Source organism: Strix aluco, chromosome 20 (assembly GCF_031877795.1).
Source record: "Strix aluco isolate bStrAlu1 chromosome 20, bStrAlu1.hap1, whole genome shotgun sequence".
Classification (NCBI taxonomy): domain Eukaryota; kingdom Metazoa; phylum Chordata; class Aves; order Strigiformes; family Strigidae; genus Strix; species Strix aluco.
Genome location: NC_133950.1, coordinates 4438032 through 4456654, shown reverse-complemented (window position 1 = coordinate 4456654; position 18623 = coordinate 4438032). Strand labels below are relative to the sequence as shown.

At 57.8% G+C, this 18623-nt stretch overlaps 2 protein-coding genes across 2 annotated transcripts; one reads left to right on the top strand and one right to left on the bottom strand.

Moving 5' to 3' along the window:
- Positions 1 to 1941: 1941 nt before the first annotated feature.
- On the bottom strand, positions 1942 to 8090 carry LOC141932439 (ectonucleoside triphosphate diphosphohydrolase 8-like). The gene is made up of 10 exons (XM_074846022.1): positions 7966 to 8090; positions 7541 to 7678; positions 6764 to 6881; positions 5934 to 6084; positions 5230 to 5389; positions 4872 to 5102; positions 3624 to 3887; positions 3128 to 3238; positions 2684 to 2821; positions 1942 to 2327 (listed from the first exon to the last, which is right to left on the bottom strand). Exons 2-10 carry the CDS (start codon positions 7664 to 7666, stop codon positions 2118 to 2120), a joined length of 1509 nt encoding a protein of 502 aa, XP_074702123.1. The 5' UTR covers positions 7667 to 7678; positions 7966 to 8090; the 3' UTR covers positions 1942 to 2117.
- Positions 8091 to 9149: 1059 nt separating this feature from the next.
- On the top strand, positions 9150 to 18543 carry ENTPD8 (ectonucleoside triphosphate diphosphohydrolase 8). Its single transcript, XM_074846214.1, has 10 exons — positions 9150 to 9460; positions 12186 to 12317; positions 12730 to 12847; positions 13916 to 14066; positions 14611 to 14770; positions 15276 to 15506; positions 16331 to 16594; positions 16994 to 17104; positions 17260 to 17394; positions 18050 to 18543. Exons 2-10 carry the CDS (start codon positions 12198 to 12200, stop codon positions 18239 to 18241), a joined length of 1482 nt encoding a protein of 493 aa, XP_074702315.1. The 5' UTR covers positions 9150 to 9460; positions 12186 to 12197; the 3' UTR covers positions 18242 to 18543.
- The last annotated feature ends 80 nt before the right edge of the window (positions 18544 to 18623 follow it).

The following is an 18623-nucleotide window of genomic DNA, read 5'->3' as shown; positions in this document are numbered from 1 at the left end:
TGTGCCTGTCATAGATATGGCCTTCATCCCACCGGCTGGCACATGGAGCCATGGAGAGCCAGCCTGGCCATGGAAGAGCTCCCGGAGTGCCACACTGTTAGTGCACAGCTGCAGGCACTTGGTGACAGGGTGACTTGGTGACAGAGAACCAAGAGAGATGTGAAAGGCTGCAAAGTACCGTGCAAGATGGAGAACTAGAGAAGACCTTTGCTGTTGCACCCCCAGGGCCTATTCCACAGCCACCGTATCTGTGCACACCTTGGGCTGCAGATACCCTGTTAGTGAGACAAGCTGGAGGCATAAATGGCCCAGGCCAGTGCCATGCTGGGTCTGAGAACAGTTGCCAACAGCCAGGCAGGTCCCTGCCAGGTCTGCCAGCATGAGGGTTTGCAAGGCTCTGCAGTATCCCAGCTGGCTCTCCTGAGGGTGTATCGTTTGGATGTATCTCATGGTCTTGGAGACAGAAGACAAATTGAGCATCCAAAGTCAGAAACATGGTCCATGCCTCCCCAGAGGGTCCATCTCATCTCATCTCATCTCATCTCATCTCATCTCATCTCATCTCATCTCATCTCATCTCATCTCATCTCATCCTCCTTTTCTTCTGGGATAAAGGGATCGATGTTCCCAAGTGTCTTCCTGGAGACAACATTGTCCCACCAGCAGAAGGCCTGGACACCGTGGTGTCGGTCTGAGACTCCAGCAGGCTGCAGTCCTGCCCTGACCCTGTGCACGCGGCTGGGCTGGGTCCTGCCCACGACTGCACCCTTGCCTTTGCCTTTGGTTCTGCTCATTTGTTATCTGCCCTGTGGATGATTCATCTTGTTATTTGCCTTCTGGCAGCCAGGAGCTGACCTTTGGTGTCTCTGCAGAAAGGCAGGCATCTCACAGCTCTCGTCCTCCAAATAAACATTGTAAAGGGCAGCCAATGAGGAAATGCCTGTTACTTTGCTCCTGAACAGTTATGATTTTATTGTTTCCATCTTCCAGGTAAGGGCTGGTGATGATGGGGACTCAGGGGAGAGTCAACATTTCTCAGTGCTATGGGAGATGTCCTTGGAGACCTCTCAGCATCTGCAATACCTCAGAGAGGAGCCAGCAGGGCACAAGGACAGGTCTTCTCCTGATGAGAGCTGGGCTGTCCTCACCTCATCCCACCTCACCCATCCACTGGCCACCAGTGGGACTCCCCAAAAACGTAAAGGGGGCCCCAGGAGCTGCCCTGACATGTCCCAGCAGTGTTCCCACATCAGCCTGTATGCTGGAAAGGGAGGATGAGATGTCTGCCAGGCACAGATGGGGTGCAGATGGACCAGAGAGGAACCTCGTGCAGGAGAGCAGGGTGCTACTGCCATCCCCCACCTCACAGGGCTTCCCAGTCCTGGGCAGAGCCTGAGTCCCATCTACCAGGCCAGCTTCCCCCCATAGTCCCATTGCCACTGCCCCTCTGTCTGGCACCGAATAGAACAGAGTAGAATATTTTCAGTTGGAAGGGACCTACAATGATCATCTAGTCCAACTGCCTGGCCGCTTCAGGGCTGACCAAAAGTTAAAGCTTGTTATTAAGGGCATCGTCCAAATGCCTCTTAAACACTTAGACTTGGGGCATCGACCACCTCTCTGGGGAGCCTGTTCCAGTGTCTGACCACCCTCTTGGTGGCCATGGGTGATGCAGGCTCTTGTCCTGGGATGGGGCAGGACACATCTGCCCCACATGCACTATCTGCTGCAGGCTGTAACCAGCCCCGTGATGATCCTGTTGCTTTCAGACACCTCTTCTCTCTTCCCTGACCCACCAGTCCCATCATCTCCAGCCACCCCACATCACTGTGGTCCCCACACCCACAGCACTCAGCCTCTGCTCTACACGTCCATGTCCCACCTCCTAGAGTATCTCCAACCAAGAGTGAGGGGAAAGGAGAACCAGACAGCACACAGCTACAGGGAGGAATTTTTAAAGCCTATGCTGGTTCCAGCTCACAAGGCCAGGACACAGGTGCCCCACATTACAAGTTCACAGCTTCTGGACATATAGGGGTGATTCCCAGGTCTGTAAGTCCTCACACAAGCACGGTAGGAGGACTAAGTGTCTTTGGCAGCCTCTGGAGCTGGCGCTGCTAGAGACTTTCATAACCGGAGGAGTTTTTCTGGCAGCATATGACTGTGAGCAGGCAGAAGATGAGGATGAGCATGACAGCCAGTAAAACTGTGGCTGCTACCCAGTTGCTTCTCTGGAGCCCTACAACTCTCTGGGGAGTCTCCGAGGGAATCATGTTAGTGAGATTGAGCATGTAGCCCAGAGTCCAGCCCACGTCTACATTAGCGACCTGTGCAGACAGAGAACAAAGAGACATGTGAAAGGCTGCAGAGTACCATGCAAGCCAGAGAACTAGAGAACACCTTTGCTGTTGTACCCCCAGGTCTTGATCCACAGCCACCGTATCTGTGCACACTCTGGGCTGCAGATACCCTGTTAGTGAGACAAGCTGGGAGAGGGCATAAATGGCCCAGGCAGGTGCCTGTGAGTGTAACTCAAGAGCTGCCCTGGGCACAGGCAGTGGACTGTGCTGCCCCGTTATTCCCTGCTCCCCCATCCAGGCAGAGCAGGGGCAGGGACAGGGTGGGCACGAGTCATTTCATGGCACGAAGCGTGGAAGCTGGGGGCTGCCAGGCACTTTCCTACCTGCTGAACAAAGTGGATATCAAGCCATGTCGTGTGGTTGAATTTGTAGCCTTGCAGGAGAAGGGTGAGGACGTAGGAGCTTGCTGCACAGACGTCACGGAGGTGGGTCCTGTTCATGGTGGGGAACTCTTCCTGCATCTGCAGAGGTGGAAGAGCCGGGGGGTACTGCCAGCGCAGAGCAGTGCTCTGTACACCCACACTGTGGGGAAGAGCCCCACAGTGCAGCTGGAAGCAAAGACCCGGGACTGCCTGAGCTTGGGGAGCAAGGAGGACCCAGGAGGCTGCAGGCTGCTCTTCCATCTCTCTCCCTGTCCAGAGATTTTTGTGTTCCACCCATCTCCCTCCAGCTGCTCTCTGTGCAGCAGAGGATGTGCTGCAGATGAGCCCTCAGGCTACCCAGATCCCAGGTGAAACGTGGGTGTCATCTCCTAGGCAGGACCTCACCTTCTCCCAGCTGATGATGCAGAATTGCCTGACGGTGTCATTGACCAAGCTCAGGGACTGCCCTCCAGTCAGGTTCAGAAAGTGAAGGTTGTGATAAAGCCCTGAAAAGGCCTGTGGGTGTTTAAGACCAAAGGCAGCAGGTTAGTGAAGCACCCAGGCCACTGCCACCCCCGCCCCACCCCTCCCTCCGGGTGCTCTGCAGGTTCTTAAGGCCACCTCTCAGCACGGCAGGGTGATGCTTGTTGACCTGCTTGGAGGGATCCCTGGGACTACTCCCCACACCGAAAGAGATTGGTGCTGTGACAGCAGAGGTCTGGGTCTGCCTGGCACACTGGAGAGCACCCTGCATGTCTCCATGCACTGGGCACATCCCAGCTTTCAGGGCTGGCACTATTCAGACTTCTCTCATACACCAATTTTCCTGGGGTCGTGGCCAGCCTCTGGTGACCTAAAACCCCCCACCCCTGCCACAGCCATGGAGATGGAGGCTCCTTACGAAGAACTGTCCCCGCACAGGCGGCTGATAAACCCCGTTGAACCCGCACGTCCTGTTGGCCCCACAGGTGAAGTTGAAGAGTTTCTGGATGGCGGTGCTGCACGCTGCTGGATCCCCTGTCCCTGACACTGTGAGGACCTGTGCAGGGCTGGGTGTGCTCGGTGCATGGACACAGGGACTGTTGTAGAGGTCTGACGTGGTGATGTTCTCCTGGTATCCTGCGGGGTAGCAGGGGTGTGATATCTGCTGGGGAGATGGGCTGCCCTGGAGAGAGTGAGAGCTGTTAGCATTGCCCTGGCACTGAGGATGAGGATGGGAATGAGAGAAACAGCCCACAGACAGTGCCTGTTCCCACACCCAGAGACAGGACACTAGCATGGTGGCCCCACCAACCATGGGGTCTTGTCCACAGGGTGCAGGCACAGAATCATGAGGACAAGCATGGTGTGACCACGCTGTGGTCAGAGATCAGCTACAGTGATGGTCGCATGCCCAAGGCCTTGGGAGTTTGCATCCTGTGCTGACTGTGGACCCATTCTGTCCCTAGTCTTCCTTTGTAGGGTCACCAGACTCAGGGGAGATCCAAAGCTGAGAAGCCATTTAAGCAAAATCAAAATGGATACTGATTTCTCTTTGCAATGTGCTCTGGACGTGGTCTTTTGCCCATTCCAACCAGCATGAGCTGGCATTGAGTCCTCACCCCACAGCCAAGGTATGGACATGAGTGTGCCCCTGTACACCGCTTCCCTTCACTCTCCCATGGCCAGCACCTACTGCTGAAGACCAGCAGGTTCAGATTTCTACCCACAAACCCAAGTTATTCATTACCATACTGGTGCTAAAAAACCTCTCTGGGTTTTCCCCAACCTTCTAGCACCTAGCAGGTTCCCTCCTCCAGGGCTGGGTCCTTCCAGCCCCCTGTGATTGAGGCTGAGCTGACACAGCCCCTCCATGAGGACAGGGATGGAGATCTGGTGGGCAAGATGGCCCTGGGACAGGGTCCCCAGGCACCCACCACCCCAGCAGCCCTGTGGTCAGGCATCCTGCTTTGGGGTGTCCACCTCCATCTTGGCTCAATCCTGCCCTCTGCTGTTGGGACACCCCTGGGATGGCTCCTGCCATGGTGGCCCTGTTGTACCCACCATCCCCACCGGGGTTAGCACAAAGGCACAGAGCCCAGTAGTCATCAGAGTGAGATCAGGGCTCAGGCTACATGTAGCTGAGGAGCACAAGGCTGGAGGCGGTTACCTGGTGCAAGGATGCCATCAGCATCTTCAGGGCTTGATTTTGCCCATAACAGAGGTAGCTGTGGGTGTAAATGGAGTAGTTGGCCCCGTACAGCCTGAGGAGGGATCTTGTGCTGCTGTCATCTATGGTGGTCCCAGGAAGGAAAGTGATCTGGGTTGAAGCTCCACCGAGATCCAGAGCTCCAACCACATCCTCTGCTGGTGGGTGGGTCCACTCGCCTGTGAAGGAGCACTGCCCAGCACTGGGAGTTACCCACGGGGACCCGGCACAGGGTGACCACAGGGACATTGGCTTCCCAGGCCAGACCGCAGCATAGCAGGGATGGGAGACCCTCTCCACCCTCTCCCCAAGTTCACACCTTGACAAGCGTCTCCAGCAGGTAGTTGATGGTGATCCAGCCGAAGGAGCCCTCCTCGTTCCCCGTGAGGATCTGAGCTCCGCGGAAGTCCACAGGGTACTCGCCAATGGCCTTGGAGACCTCAGCGAAGACCTGCTCAGCCTTGGTGCTGTTCTGCTCCCTGCCCAGGGAAGGAGATAAATACCGTGCAGTGGAGGAGGCAATGGCCAGGGAGCTTTCAGAGCAGGGCTAACAGCAAGGGGCTGCCGTCCTCTGCGGAGGAGCGGGGCTGCTCAGAGACAAGGCACATCCCCATCCATTGCTGCCCTGCCTGCAGGACGGCTCCTGCAAGCTGCCAAATCCCTCAACTGGTGCACCGGGAGTCTCCCTAAAAGTGCTGCCCACGGGCTCTGCCTGAGCATGCGGGAAGGTTAAGGCAAGTCTGGCAAAGGAGGCTCATCCACCTCTGGGGCTGCTGCCAGGCTGGTGCTGGACTGGGCTGGGGGGTTTCTCTGTGGGCACGGCGAGCGGCTCTCCTGGACACCCCGGCAGACTGCGGACGTGGATGCTCTGCCCATCACCATGGCCTGCCCGGGCAGCAGCCCCTGATACCCCCAGCCCCCCGTGCCCCCAGCCCCCTGTCCCAGCCCCCTGCACTGGCTACGATGCAGAAACACCCGGTGGGGAAGGGCTTGGAGGTGGTCGGCTCCGGGCAGTGCCAGTACCTCAGCAGCCGCATGCCCGCTGTGGCCCCCAGGTAGGTGGGGGTGTCCCGCTGCTGCTCTGCCGGGATGATCTTCATGGCCTTGTCCAGGCAGGGCTTCAGGATGGCTCCAGCCTCAGCGGGGTAGTCTGCATAGCTGGAGATGCCGGGTCCTGCAAGAGGGCACCCTGTGATGGAGCGAGCTCAGTGCTGCCCTGGAGACAGGACAGCAGGGGACATGTCCAGTCATTCGCTAGGCCCAGGGAGCTGTCTGGGCCTCCTTGGCAATACCCAGATGTCCCAACCACAGTCCAAAACTCTGCTGTGTTTGGTGCCGTACAGATACCAAAACAAAAACTGCTGACCCAAAGAGCAGTTAGGAACCACATACAAAAATACAGCAGAAACACAGTAATGTTTAGGGACTTCTACAGACATTTTAGGAGGCCCTGCGGGAACACAAAGCTGCACATTATGAAAGAAGCTGTGAAGAGATGTTGTAGGAAGAAGAGCCAAGGAAGCGGTTGCACTGGAGAAGGAGCAAACTCTGCACATCCAACATCCCAAGGTGAGAGGTGATGCACAACCACTCGCTGCCAGACTGGACTGGCTCCAGGAACTGTGCTAACTGGGAGCCAAACTCCTTACCCACCTGTGGATCCCCCAATTACTGTAGGGCTCCCTGAGGTGCAAACTATCCTCCCTAACACTTTACTTTGGTGATTCCACAGACCAACCTCGCTTTGGCCCAGCACAGGATGAAAGACTCAGATCACCAACGATGCTGTGAGAGTCTGGGACAGTGATCCAGTAGTCTGGGAGAGAGGGATGGGCACGTCCCGGCACACTCACCAGGCACAGTGCAGGCCTCCACCTGGGACACGATGCCGGTGCCGTTCTCCTTGTCTGCGGGCCACCGGTAGATGTAGAGAGCTGTGTGCGTGGAGCCGGCGTCAAACACCAGACCGTACTGGGGGAGGCAGAGGGGACAGGGGGTCACAGCACGCTTGGGGCTGCACCAAGGAGTTTCTGAGAGCTTCTGCTCTCACTTCCTGTGCATGAATGCAAGCGGCGCAGGTTTGCACGTCCAGCTTCCCTTTAGCAGCCCCACTCAACCACTAATCCCCCTGATTTAGCCATTCAAGGGAGCTACAGCTCAGAAAGGGGAGACATGGAGGTCAGCAGGGTGATTTGCAGAGCAGGGAGGAATCCAGACATGTCCCCGAGGGCTCAGGCTGCCAAAGCTGCTCACAGACCTCACAAGTGTCAAATGTCACAAACCCTATTTTTTGAGTCTGCAAAAGCCAGCAGAAGGCAACAAAAGAGAAAGAAGTAAACCCACCACATGCTCTGGATGTCTGAAAACAGAGAAAAGAAAGTGCCTGGTGTGGAAAACAGCAGCCACAGAAAGAAGGCTGCTCTTCTCTCCCCCTTCCTTTACAAGGAGCCAGGACTGCGGTTTAAGGTGGGGGTGGTTGATCTGTCCAATGCTGCCTTGATCAGGTTAAGCCCAGAAAAGCTTGGCTGGTTATAGGAAGACTTGCAAACGGAGAGGGAGGCAGGGCTGATGGAAGGATAAGGGGTGGAAAGGGGCTGGTGGTCATTCCCCAGGTCCCGCTGGGCACCTACTTTGTTCCTCGTAGGCAGGGCAGCATCCCTCGCCAGGGTCAGGATCAGGAGGAAGACGGCCACCCCCAGCACTCCCAGGATGGCCACCGAGCTCCAGCCCACTGCCCTAAGCAGGCGCGTCTGCATCTCTACGCCAGGCTGTGGGGAGGGATGGTCTTTGCAAGGGCAGCCCCTGCCCTGTCTCTCCAGCTCCTCCCAGGGTCCCCTTTTCCCAGCACATCCCCTAAACACCCCCTGGGACATGGAGCAGCCGGATCTGGAGACCACGATCCTGCCCCTTGGCTGGCAGCAGAGCAACACCCGTCCCAGAGCGGGGCTGAACCCAGACCGTCAGCTCCCGTCCCGGGAAAGGACAGGGGCAAAGGCTCCCTGTGCCCTGCCCTCAGGGAGGGGGTGGCCGCGGTCCCTGCCAGCCTCCCCCTTACCTGTGCTGGGAGCACCCCTCCTTCCTCGAGCACCCCTCCTTCCTCGGGCGTAGGTGCACAGAGCCCGTTGCTCCTTCTGCCTACCTGCCCCGGGCTCGGCCTGAGGGCAGCTCTGCCTGCCCTGCCTGCCCTGCCTGCCCTGCCTGCGCAGCGCTGCCTGCACCCAGCCCAGCAGAGCGATGCAAAGTGAAAGTGAGGCCTGTGCTGGCCTCGGATGTCCGGGTTGTTTCCTGGCCAGCCCAGGGCGGGAGCTTGGCGCTTTCTGCAGCACAGCGTGGGAGCGGCTGCACCCCGGCCTGCCTGCACCGCTGCCTGCACCGCTGCCTGCACCCCTGCCTGCACCGCTGCCTGCACTGCTGCCTGCACCGCTGCCTGCACTGCTGTCTGCACTGCTGCCTGCACCCCTGCCTGCACTGCTGCCTGCACAGCTGCCTGCACGGCTGCCTGCACGGCTGCCTGCACCGCTGCCTGCACTGCTGTCTGCACTGCTGCCTGCACCCCTGCCTGCACTGCTGCCTGCACCGCTGCCTGCACCACTGCCTGCACTGCTGTCTGCACTGCTGCCTGCACCGCTGCCTGCACCACTGCATGCAGCTCTGCCTGCACCTCTGCCTGCACCTCTGCCTGCACCTCTGCCTGCACCACTGCCTGCACCGCTGCCTGCACCTCTGCCTGCACCACTGCCTGCACTGCTGCCTGCACCGCTGCCTGCACCTCTGCCTGCACCTCTGCCTGCACCGCCCCAGGGGGATGGGGTCCTGGCCATGGGGACAGACAGGTCCCTGGACATGGGGATGGGTCCCTGGCCATAGGGGAAGGTGCATCCCTGGCCGTGGGGATGGGTCCCATGTGGATGGCTGTGGGGACAGGTCCCTGGCCACTGGGACAGACAGGACGCTGGCATGGGCCATGACTGTGGGGACAGGTCCCAGGCCACGGGGACAGGTCTCCACCTGCCAGGTCCTTCCTGTCTCTGCCTGCAATGGGGCAGCGCGGGGTATGGCAGAGCCAGGTGATGGCAGGAGTGCAGGGTGCAGACTTGGCCCGTGCTTTACCTTGCAGCGTGAAGGTCTGGGGCAGGGATGTCTGGGGGGGTCCTAGACCTCAGCTGCCCCTTTGTCCCGGGGCCAGCCCCCTCGCTGGCTCCCCAGGGGGCTGAGGTGCAGGCTGGGCTTGTCATGAGCTTCATGGGGAGCTGCACCCCTGCTGAACCCACGCCGGGCAGCGCAGGCACCCCACAGCACCCCATGGGTGGAGGTCTCCCAGGCAAACCTGCTTCTCCGGCAGCGAAGTGGTTAATGCGAGACGCTATTTCCACCTCAGCTCTGCAGCGGGGAGAGCTCTCCTGGGCTGGTTGCTGGTCTGGGGCCAAGGGGAGGGCCATACTGGGGACTCGGGGCAGCCTTTGTCCCGGGATTTGGGCTCCGCACTCCAGGTGAGCGCCGACACCGAGGCGAGGGCGGCGGCGCCGGGGGCAGCAGCGGGAGCAGCCGGGGTGAGCGTGGGCAGGGGAGGGGGCCGGGGTGCCTCTCCATGGGGCTCTGCTGGGAGGGGAGGTGGTGGGCTTAGCCCCGGGTGGGCCCTGGCCAGCAGCGGAGTCGGGTGCTGGGGATAAACACGCTCCACGGGCTGGAGGGGCAGCAGGGAGAGGGCTGGGGTGGCCCAGGGAGTGGGGGGGCAGAGGGGCACGGAGGGGACATGGATGGGGCATGGAGGGCACTGCTGAGCCCCAGCGCTGGTGGGAGAGATGGGAGGCGGGGGACCGCTCTGTCTGGCAATGATGCTCCCAGCGTGCATGTTCACTCTCTTCCTTATAATTTTAAGAGCCCTTTTGACTTTCAAATCCCAAATGTGCACAGTGAGGGAGTCAGCTTCCCATTTTCCTGGGAAACAGACAGTATAGATCCAGAAGTGCCTCTGAACCTTTCCTCCTGAATGTTGAAGCCCCCTCCATCCCTCCCTGAGAGGGACGCTGCAAGGTGAGGGACGTCCCCCCAGTGTTTGCAGAGCACTCCAGTGTGCCCGGTTGGACACAAACAAGTGCAAAACCGGCCCAAGCGCTGTGCACAGCTGTGAACTTTCCACACACTGAAATGGCCAGGAAACGGCTCCTTCCAGCACCATGCTGCCACATGCCTCTTCTTTGGCTCTGGAGGCATCACCACCACCTTCCCGTCCCTGCTGCTCAACTGAACCAGCCACCACAGCAGCAGGTATCAGTGCTGGCCAGCCCCGAGGTGCTCCTGAAAGGCTGTGCAGATCGATCAGCTCCTCACGCACCTTGAATTGTTTTCCACCCACTGGGCTCCCTCCCCATGCCCTGCTCTCCTCCTCAGGTATTGCTGGCTCTGTGCTGCCTTTAGATGTTGCTTCCCAACCAGTCAAAATGAAAATTAGTCCGTATCAGAGCAGGTGGAGCCCATTTCCCACCCAGTCCTGCATGCAGGATGGTGCAATTTATCACCATTTTGTATTGTCCCATTGCACAGTGCCTGGGACAGAATTTTCCAAGATGTGGGCTGGGCTGGAGACTTTTGCCATTGCTGTGTTACCTGGAGCAGGGTAATCTCATCCCAACCACAGTTATATCTGGGCAAACTCTAGCAGGGCTGATAGGACTGGAGAAGTGACAATCCATGCATTCACCAGCTGCTTCCATGTGATCCCTTCTGGCCACAGCCACTGTACAGGGGAGGGCTCCTGCCTGTAGGATAAGGTCTGATAAGGGTTTGCTGTACCATAGTGTACCATGACGTGGGCCAGAAGAGAACAGCTGCTCTCCATCATTATACATCTCATGTCATGCAGGAGATTGGTCACCTGTGTTTGTCACCGGAGATGCTGACTCCAAACAGGAACCAGCATCTCTTTTAACCTTGCCAAAGGTCTTTCCTATTCAAGCCACTGACCTAGCCTGGCAAAAGGGCAACAGAATTTCTCTGTGTTTTTATGCACTCACAGAAGAATTGTGTAACCAAATGACAGCACCCAAGTGCCACCCCAACGCACTGGTTGGGTTGAACCACTTCTCTAGGCTGTGTCCAGGGCTCCTGGGGCATTCACCGCTCAGCTGGAGTCTGTCTTGCAGCCTAACGCCGAGGACAGGGCTCAGCCTGGCTCCCTGCGGGCATGCAGCCTGTGCGGCTGGTGACACAGGGCAGGGCAGTGCAGGAGGAGGAGGGTGAGCTGTGCATTTAGCAAAGCACATCTGGACCAGCTGTGGGGTGCTGAGCACATGGATGTGTCAGATGCTGTGTGCTGAGGCTGTTGCAGAGAACCAGACCTTTTGGCTTTGCTTCTTCACTGCAATTTCTTACTGATGCCTCATGGCTGATTCTGCCAGGAGCTGAGCTCTGGCCAGACGAGCGGGGGACGCAGGACCCGTGTTCTGGTCCTCAAGGGCCCCCCCACACCCCACTAGCCTTGCCTGTCCATGCAATGCTATGGCTGCCGGCATGCCAGCTTGGCTACAGGGCTGCATGTGCCCAGGTCACCGGGAGCTTTCTGCCTGCCCTTGGAGCTGCAGGAGAGGCTTGGGGGTCACCTGCAGGCAAAGACACTGTCCCTGCATGTCAGCTTACCTGCTGTAGCATCACCAAGAGCCAAGGAGATCTGGACCAGGCAGGAGACACATGGCTGGAGATGCTGTTCCCCTGCCTGGAGCAGAGAGGACCCTCCAGGAACAGTCTGGGCCTGTTGGGCAACAGATGTGACCCGATGGTCCCAAGAATTGTAGGACAGGGTTTGTGAGAGTGAAGGGTACGATGGCAGCATGTGTGTGCTAGAGGGATGTGGCTCTGGGAATCTGCCAGGGCATGGTCCTGCTCCCAGTCTGGGACTCCTGCTAGCCACTGCCGTGCTTCCCCCAGTGATGATGCTGGGAAGGGAGATGCTGACCTGCCACCCAGCTGGTAGTTTAAGCAGGGCAGAGGGATGGAGTCCAGGCTGCATGCAGAGAGGGGCCTGAAGGACTGCAGTTGAGAAGGCAGGGCTGAAAAAGCCATGCTGAAAATCACCTAGGGAGAGAGTGCTCAGAAGGAGAGGGTGTCCCAGCCCCGAGACTGCCAAGAGCCTCCCATAAGAACAGCCATGCACCAGAGAATGGCTTCAAGCCCTTGTTAGAGAAGGGGAAATGTCCCATATCCATCCATGAGATTGCACTTCAAAACTGGCCTTGCAAATGCAGAGGTGTGAGCTGGGAGTTGGGGCTGTTCTTGCAGGTTGGAGGAGGAATGGACTACAAAACCAAGACCATTGCAGGTCTCCTGGCAGCCACCTGTGCCTTCAGCATCATTGCCCTCATTCTGAGCGTCGTGAATGTGAAGGACGTGTTTCTGCCTCCCAGCACCAAGGTAGGGTCCTTGGGAGCCAGCTTGGGTGCTGGCTGCCCCTTGGTGTAGGATTTTCCCCAGGTTTCAGGCAGGCTGTGCTGTTTGTCACCGAGATGGGAAAAAACTTCCAGTGGGCTGGCATGCCAGGTCGGTGTGGCAGAGTTTGGTCCCTGTCACTGGCTCTATGGCACATACAGCCTTTTGATTGCACAGCACTGAAGCTCAAAGGGCTTGTGATGGAGCCTTGTCCCCAACACAGCTGGTGCTGCAGTGCCACAGGGCTTTCCCTGCTCTGGTGACACTCTTCATTTGGCCACTCGAGGTTCCCCTGCCCAGCAGGAGCTCTGCTGGCTCTGCTGGAGCTCCCCTTGCTCTGCGGCAGGTGAAACTGCTCTGCATGTCCTGACACCCCTGTCCCCTCTGCCTCCCCCAGTACGGTCTGGTGTTTGACGCCGGCTCCACGCACACAGCTCTCTACATCTACCGGTGGCCCGCAGACAAGGAGAACGGCACCGGCATCGTGTCCCAGGTGGAGGCCTGCACTGTGCCTGGTGAGTGTGCCGGGACGTGCCCATCCCTCTTCCCTGCCCCTGCTCAGCCATGGGATGCTGGGGCTGGACGGCCCCAAGGCTTGCCAGGGTGGCTGTCCCATAGCGCCAAGGCTAGCTGGCTGCTTCGTGCCAGGCATGGTAAACCGTAAATGCCCCAGAGGGCATTTATTTATCGGGCATTTATAAATACGCAAAGAGGCATTTTTCCTATGCAAAGGTGCTGTCAGGCTTTGGCACAAGGACTGGTCTTTCTGGAGGAAAGGACCAGGCTAGTGAGGGGAGGTAGGGTCAGCTAAATGGTACATGGAGCTGGGCAGGGGCTGGCAAAGGCCACCAGTCCAGAACAGAGATGCCTGGGCAGAGGGTGAGAGGGCTCAGAGCTCACCTTGCCCTCAAATCCGTGCTCTGCAATGGTGGTGTGGCAGTTACTGGTTAACCGCAAAGATCTGGCAGAGGGCAAAGTATAAGGGAGAGGGTGCGTGGGCTAATGGCAACAATGGTGTGCAAATCTTGGGGGAAGGTAAATAGTGATATTTCCACCCCAGAGCGTGTCCCTACCCACCACAGGACCATGCTGGGCGCTCAGATCCAGTGCCAGGCTCTAAAAATAGGAACTCAAGCGGTGCAAAGAGCACCTTCGCGTATGTGTATGGGCTCTGCGTGCCCTCCCAGCAGGACAAAGGAGAGCCTGTCCCTTCCCCTTCCTTCCAAATAAGGAACTGCTCTGTTTGTCCACCGAGTCCTGCAGGACCGGCTGGTCACCTTCGAGTAGTTTGGCTTCCCTGGGATTAAGCATCAGCATCACAAACTCACACAGCAGCCCTCCTGCTATGTCCAGAGCAGGAGCTTGCCGCCTGCTCACACAGCGTGCCATGGCCATGGCACACACGCTGCCTCCAGGCAGGCCAGCTCTGAGAACTGACCTTCCAGGGACACCCTTGGCAAGGGCACGACTAGCCTGGGTACATGGGGAAAAACGCCTGGGGGCTTTATGGGTGGACGTGTCCCCTGCTGTCCTGTCTCCAGGGCAGCACTGAGCTCGCTCCATCACGGGGTGCCCTCTTGCAGGACCCGGCATCTCCAGCTATGCAGACAACCCCGCTGAGGCTGGAGCCATCCTGAAGCCCTGCCTGGACAAGGCCATGAAGATCATCCCGGCAGAGCAGCAGCGGGACACCCCCACCTACCTGGGGGCCACAGCGGGCATGCGGCTGCTGAGGTACTGGCACTGCCCGGAGCCGACCACCTCCAAGCCCTTCCCCACCGGGTGTTTCTGCATCGTAGCCAGTGCAGGGGGCTGGGACAGGGGGCTGGGGGCACGGGGGGCTGGGGGTATCAGGGGCTGCTGCCCGGGCAGGCCATGGTGATGGGCAGAGCATCCACGTCCGCAGTCTGCCGGGGTGTCCAGGAGAGCCGCTCGCCGTGCCCACAGAGAAACCCCCCAGCCCAGTCCAGCACCAGCCTGGCAGCAGCCCCAGAGGTGGATGAGCCTCCTTTGCCAGACTTGCCTTAACCTTCCCGCATGCTCAGGCAGAGCCCGTGGGCAGCACTTTTAGGGAGACTCCCGGTGCACCAGTTGAGGGATTTGGCAGCTTGCAGGAGCCGTCCTGCAGGCAGGGCAGCGATGGATGGGGATGTGCCTTGTCTCTGAGCAGCCCCGCTCCTCCGCAGAGGACGGCAGCCCCTTGCTGTTAGCCCTGCTCTGAAAGCTCCCTGGCCATTGCCTCCTCCACTGCACGGTATTTATCTCCTTCCCTGGGCAGGGAGCAGAACAGCACCAAGGCTGAGCAGGTCTTCGCTGAGGTCTCCAAGGCCATTGGCGAGTACCCTGTGGACTTCCGCGGAGCTCAGATCCTCACGGGGAACGAGGAGGGCTCCTTCGGCTGGATCACCATCAACTACCTGCTGGAGACGCTTGTCAAGGTGTGAGCTTGGGGAGAGGGCGGAGGAGGGTTGAGCGGAGTATATATCCCTGTCTGAGCTACAGCCGGATTTCTTTATTCCCAGAGGACAGAAAAATGTAGTTTTAGAGCACTAATTACCCAAATAAATGTAGCCTGTGGTTGTGAACTGCAGATTCAACTCCACTGATGTGATTAACAGAATCAAGGGTCTTTGTGTCCAGCTCAGCCTGGCTCAGTGCTCTCCACTTTTGTATGGGTCAATTTTGGTATCACAGGGAGGCAGCAATTTTAGACCCCAGATGAAGGTGTCTGGACCCCAGATGACATGCAGCAACCAAGGGGCCAGACTTCAGTGGTACATGGAGGTCTTTGTGGGTCGAGGACGTAGGCAGAAAGGGGTTAAACAGGGAGAGAGGACGTAGAAGGTCCCTCAGGGGCTTCTGAGCCCACAAAATCTTGAGGGAAGGGACAGAGACTGTGACTCCCTTCAGTTCAGACTAACACTTGCTGTCTTATTGGGCCAGTATTCCTTTGCAGAGAAATGGGAACATCCACAGGACACTGAGGTTCTCGGAGCTCTGGACCTTGGAGGTGCCTCAACACAAATAACCTTCCAGCCTGGAGTCACCACTGAGGACAACAGCACCTCCATCTTCTTCAGGCTGTACGGCAGGAACTACTCGCTCTACACCCACAGCTACCTCTGCTATGGACAGACACAGGCCTTGAAGATGCTGCTGGCAGCTCTCCACAAGGTACCGCATCCACTGGTCACCAGGATATGCTCAGCCGTTTGCCATTGCCATGAAAAATGTCTTCCAGAAATTTTGGGCATGCCTGTGGAAAAAGTGTTAGGGAATTGGGAATTTTCACAAATTTAAAGACCTGGGAGAGGCTTAGATTTTATCTACTGAACCAAAAAATTCTCTCATTTGGGTGACAGGCGGTGGTGGTTCCCTGCTAGGACCCCCTTCTCCCCGGATGTTGAAATGTAATGGCGTTTTTCATCATTTCCCAAGCCCAGCTGTACCCTTAGGTTCTTCCCTCTCCCCATTCACTTGCCCTTCCTCAATTTCTGACCGGAGAGAGGATTCCCAACACACCTCCTGCACACCGCTCCACCACTAAGCCGTGTGCTCCTGTCTCACCTTGGACAGAGCGCACAGCCCAGCGCCGCGGGAGAGAGATGCTCGGGGAGCGTGCAGGCGGGATGCATCTTTGGTCCTTTCAGTGCTAGGGCCTGCAAGATGCAGGGGAGACAGAGCCAATGCCAAGAGCAACAAGCTCTCCGTGCGGGCAGAGAGCACAGGCTGCCCTCAGGAGCAGGGTGCCACCCCCGTGGGGAGGCACAGGCTGGCAGTGGCATTGCCACCCCAGCACAGCTCAGTGGTGGGGCCAAAGCAGGACTGGCAAAAGCCATGGGCAGGTTAGTCACGTAAAGGATGGAACCTGCTTCTCCTCAAATCCTCCTAGGGTCTAGATTCTGCTTTTTGGGATGTCTAAACACAGGATGGGCTCTGGGGTAGGGTCTCACTGGCATTCCACGCCACGCCCCATTAATGGCTCCCACTCTCTCCAGCGCAGCCCATCTTCCCAGCAGATATCACACCCCTGCTACCCCGCGGGATACTGGGAGAACGTCACCATGTCAGACCTCTACAACAGTCCCTGTGTCCGTGCACCGAGCACACCCAGCCCTGCACAGGTCCTCACAGTGATAGGGACAGGGGACCCAGCAGCGTGCAGCACCGCCATCCAGAAACTCTTCAACTTCACCTGTGGGGCCAACAGGACGTGCGGGTTCAACGGGGTTTATCAGCCGCCTGTGCGGGGACAGTTCTTCGTAAGGAGCCTCCGTCCCCGTGGCTGTTGGGGGGGAGGATGGAGGGTGGGAGTCTCCTCTGCCACCGGTTGTGGGAAGGGGTGGGGAGAGAAGGGACCCCAGACCTGGTCCCATCTGCAAACCTCTTCTCCTATGTTGGGGGGTGGTTTCTCCTCCTTTGATGTCCCAGCCCTCCATGAGGGAAGCGGGAAGATCTTGTCCCAGGAAGCCAGTCTGAGCTAGCTCGGAGTGCAGGGCTTGCCAACCAGCTCCAAGACTTTCCGGTAGACCATCAAGTGGGTGCTGGATGCAGAACCCTGTGAATTGCATGGGACTCTGTCCCCAGGCAAGAGGGGCTCCTGGGTCTTTTTTAGGGTGAGGAAGGAGATGTAGCTTTTACCATCTCCCATTACCCCCCAGGCCTTCGCTGGGTTCTACTACACCTTCCACTTCTTGAACCTGACCAGCCAGCAGTCTTTCAGTAATGTCAACTCCACGATCCAGACCTTCTGCAACAAGAGCTGGGCAGAGGTGAGAGCCCTGTGAAGGGCAACAAGGAGCCCTGTGCTTGTCCTGTCCCAGATGTCTGCCCAGGAAGCACATGTCCTGCTGTTTCCTGGGCCAGGGAGAGTTTCTGAGCATCTGTTTCATTCCCCATTGCACCGTGTCCCCCGATGGCCCCACAGCTGGTAGAGACCTTCCCACAGGAGGACAAGTTCCTACACACGTACTGCTCCGTGGCGATTTATATCTTGACGCTGCTGCTTGATGGCTACAAGTTCAATGAGCACACGTGGAGCAACATCCACTTCAGCCAGCAGGTAAACACCCTGTGGGCAGTGGGAGCAGGCAGGCAGCTGCGGCCGCATCCTTGCTTGGGCCTGAAGACACGTTCAGGAGCAGCATCCCTGGAGTCCCCTTGCATCAGAAATGTGTCCCCGTCTCATGGCTGCTACCCAGTGACCCCAGCACAGCTTCACTCTTTCTTAGCTGCCCCAAACCTCTGACACCAGCTCGCTTCTCACTTACTCTGGTGTGAATATAAGCTAATTTTAAGAGGTCAGAGAAGTGCAGAACAGGATTTGGCCACTTTAGTCTCTGATGTTGGACAGAATTGACTTGCGCATCAGAGAGGTGATAGTGGTTCCATGACCCCTTCGAACCTGACTATGACCAAATTTGAAGGATCATGGGGGAGGAGGAAAGCTCAGATCCAAAATCACACGCAGGTCACAGAGGTACATCTGGACCAGAGCAGTGATCCATGTTCAGCTGCCCTTTAGCCCATGGGAAGGGGGACAGGAAAGCTCTCTGTGTAACTGATGCTGGTAAGACCAGGTTCACCACAGCCAGGTCCATGTGTGAAATCACAGCTGGGGCAGCTCATGGGAGAGGTGCCTGTCAGTCCCTTGCACTGAAGCTACCGGTGCCTGGGAGAGGCACTTTCGGATGATCTCCTCTGCTCTCTCACCTCAGGCAGCAAACACGGACATCGGGTGGACACTGGGCTTCATGCTGAACTTCACCAACATGATCCCCACGGAGGCTCTGGAACATGTCAAGGGGCACCAGCCCAGTGTGTGGGCAGGTGCCGTCTCCTTCATTGTGCTGGCCATAGTGGCAGGCCTGGTGGCAGCTTTCCTCCAGTGTTTCTGGAAAACCAAGTAGCTTCCAGCCTCCTGACTAGAGGCATCCTGCCCACTAAACCAGGCAGGGAAGTGGTGCAAAAGAAGGTGGAAGGGGGAGAAGAATGAGGGCATTAGACCCATCTCCATTGCTCAGGAGGTCTAATTGGGTCATCTCTGTATAGATGTCAAAGATGACAAAGGTGTCTTGAGCTCTCCAAGTACTTCCAAGAGGAAAAGACTCCTTTAATCTGGCTGACAAAAGCTGAGAGAGACTCGGTGGCTAGATGAAGCCAGATAAATTCAAACTAGAAATAAAATCTGTCTTGTTTTTCAAATATGAAAGTCGCTAACCAGCCTAGCACAGTTTCCTTGGCACTTCCAGTCCTGCTGGGCTGCTCTCCCAGCAGCCGTGGGAGGCAATT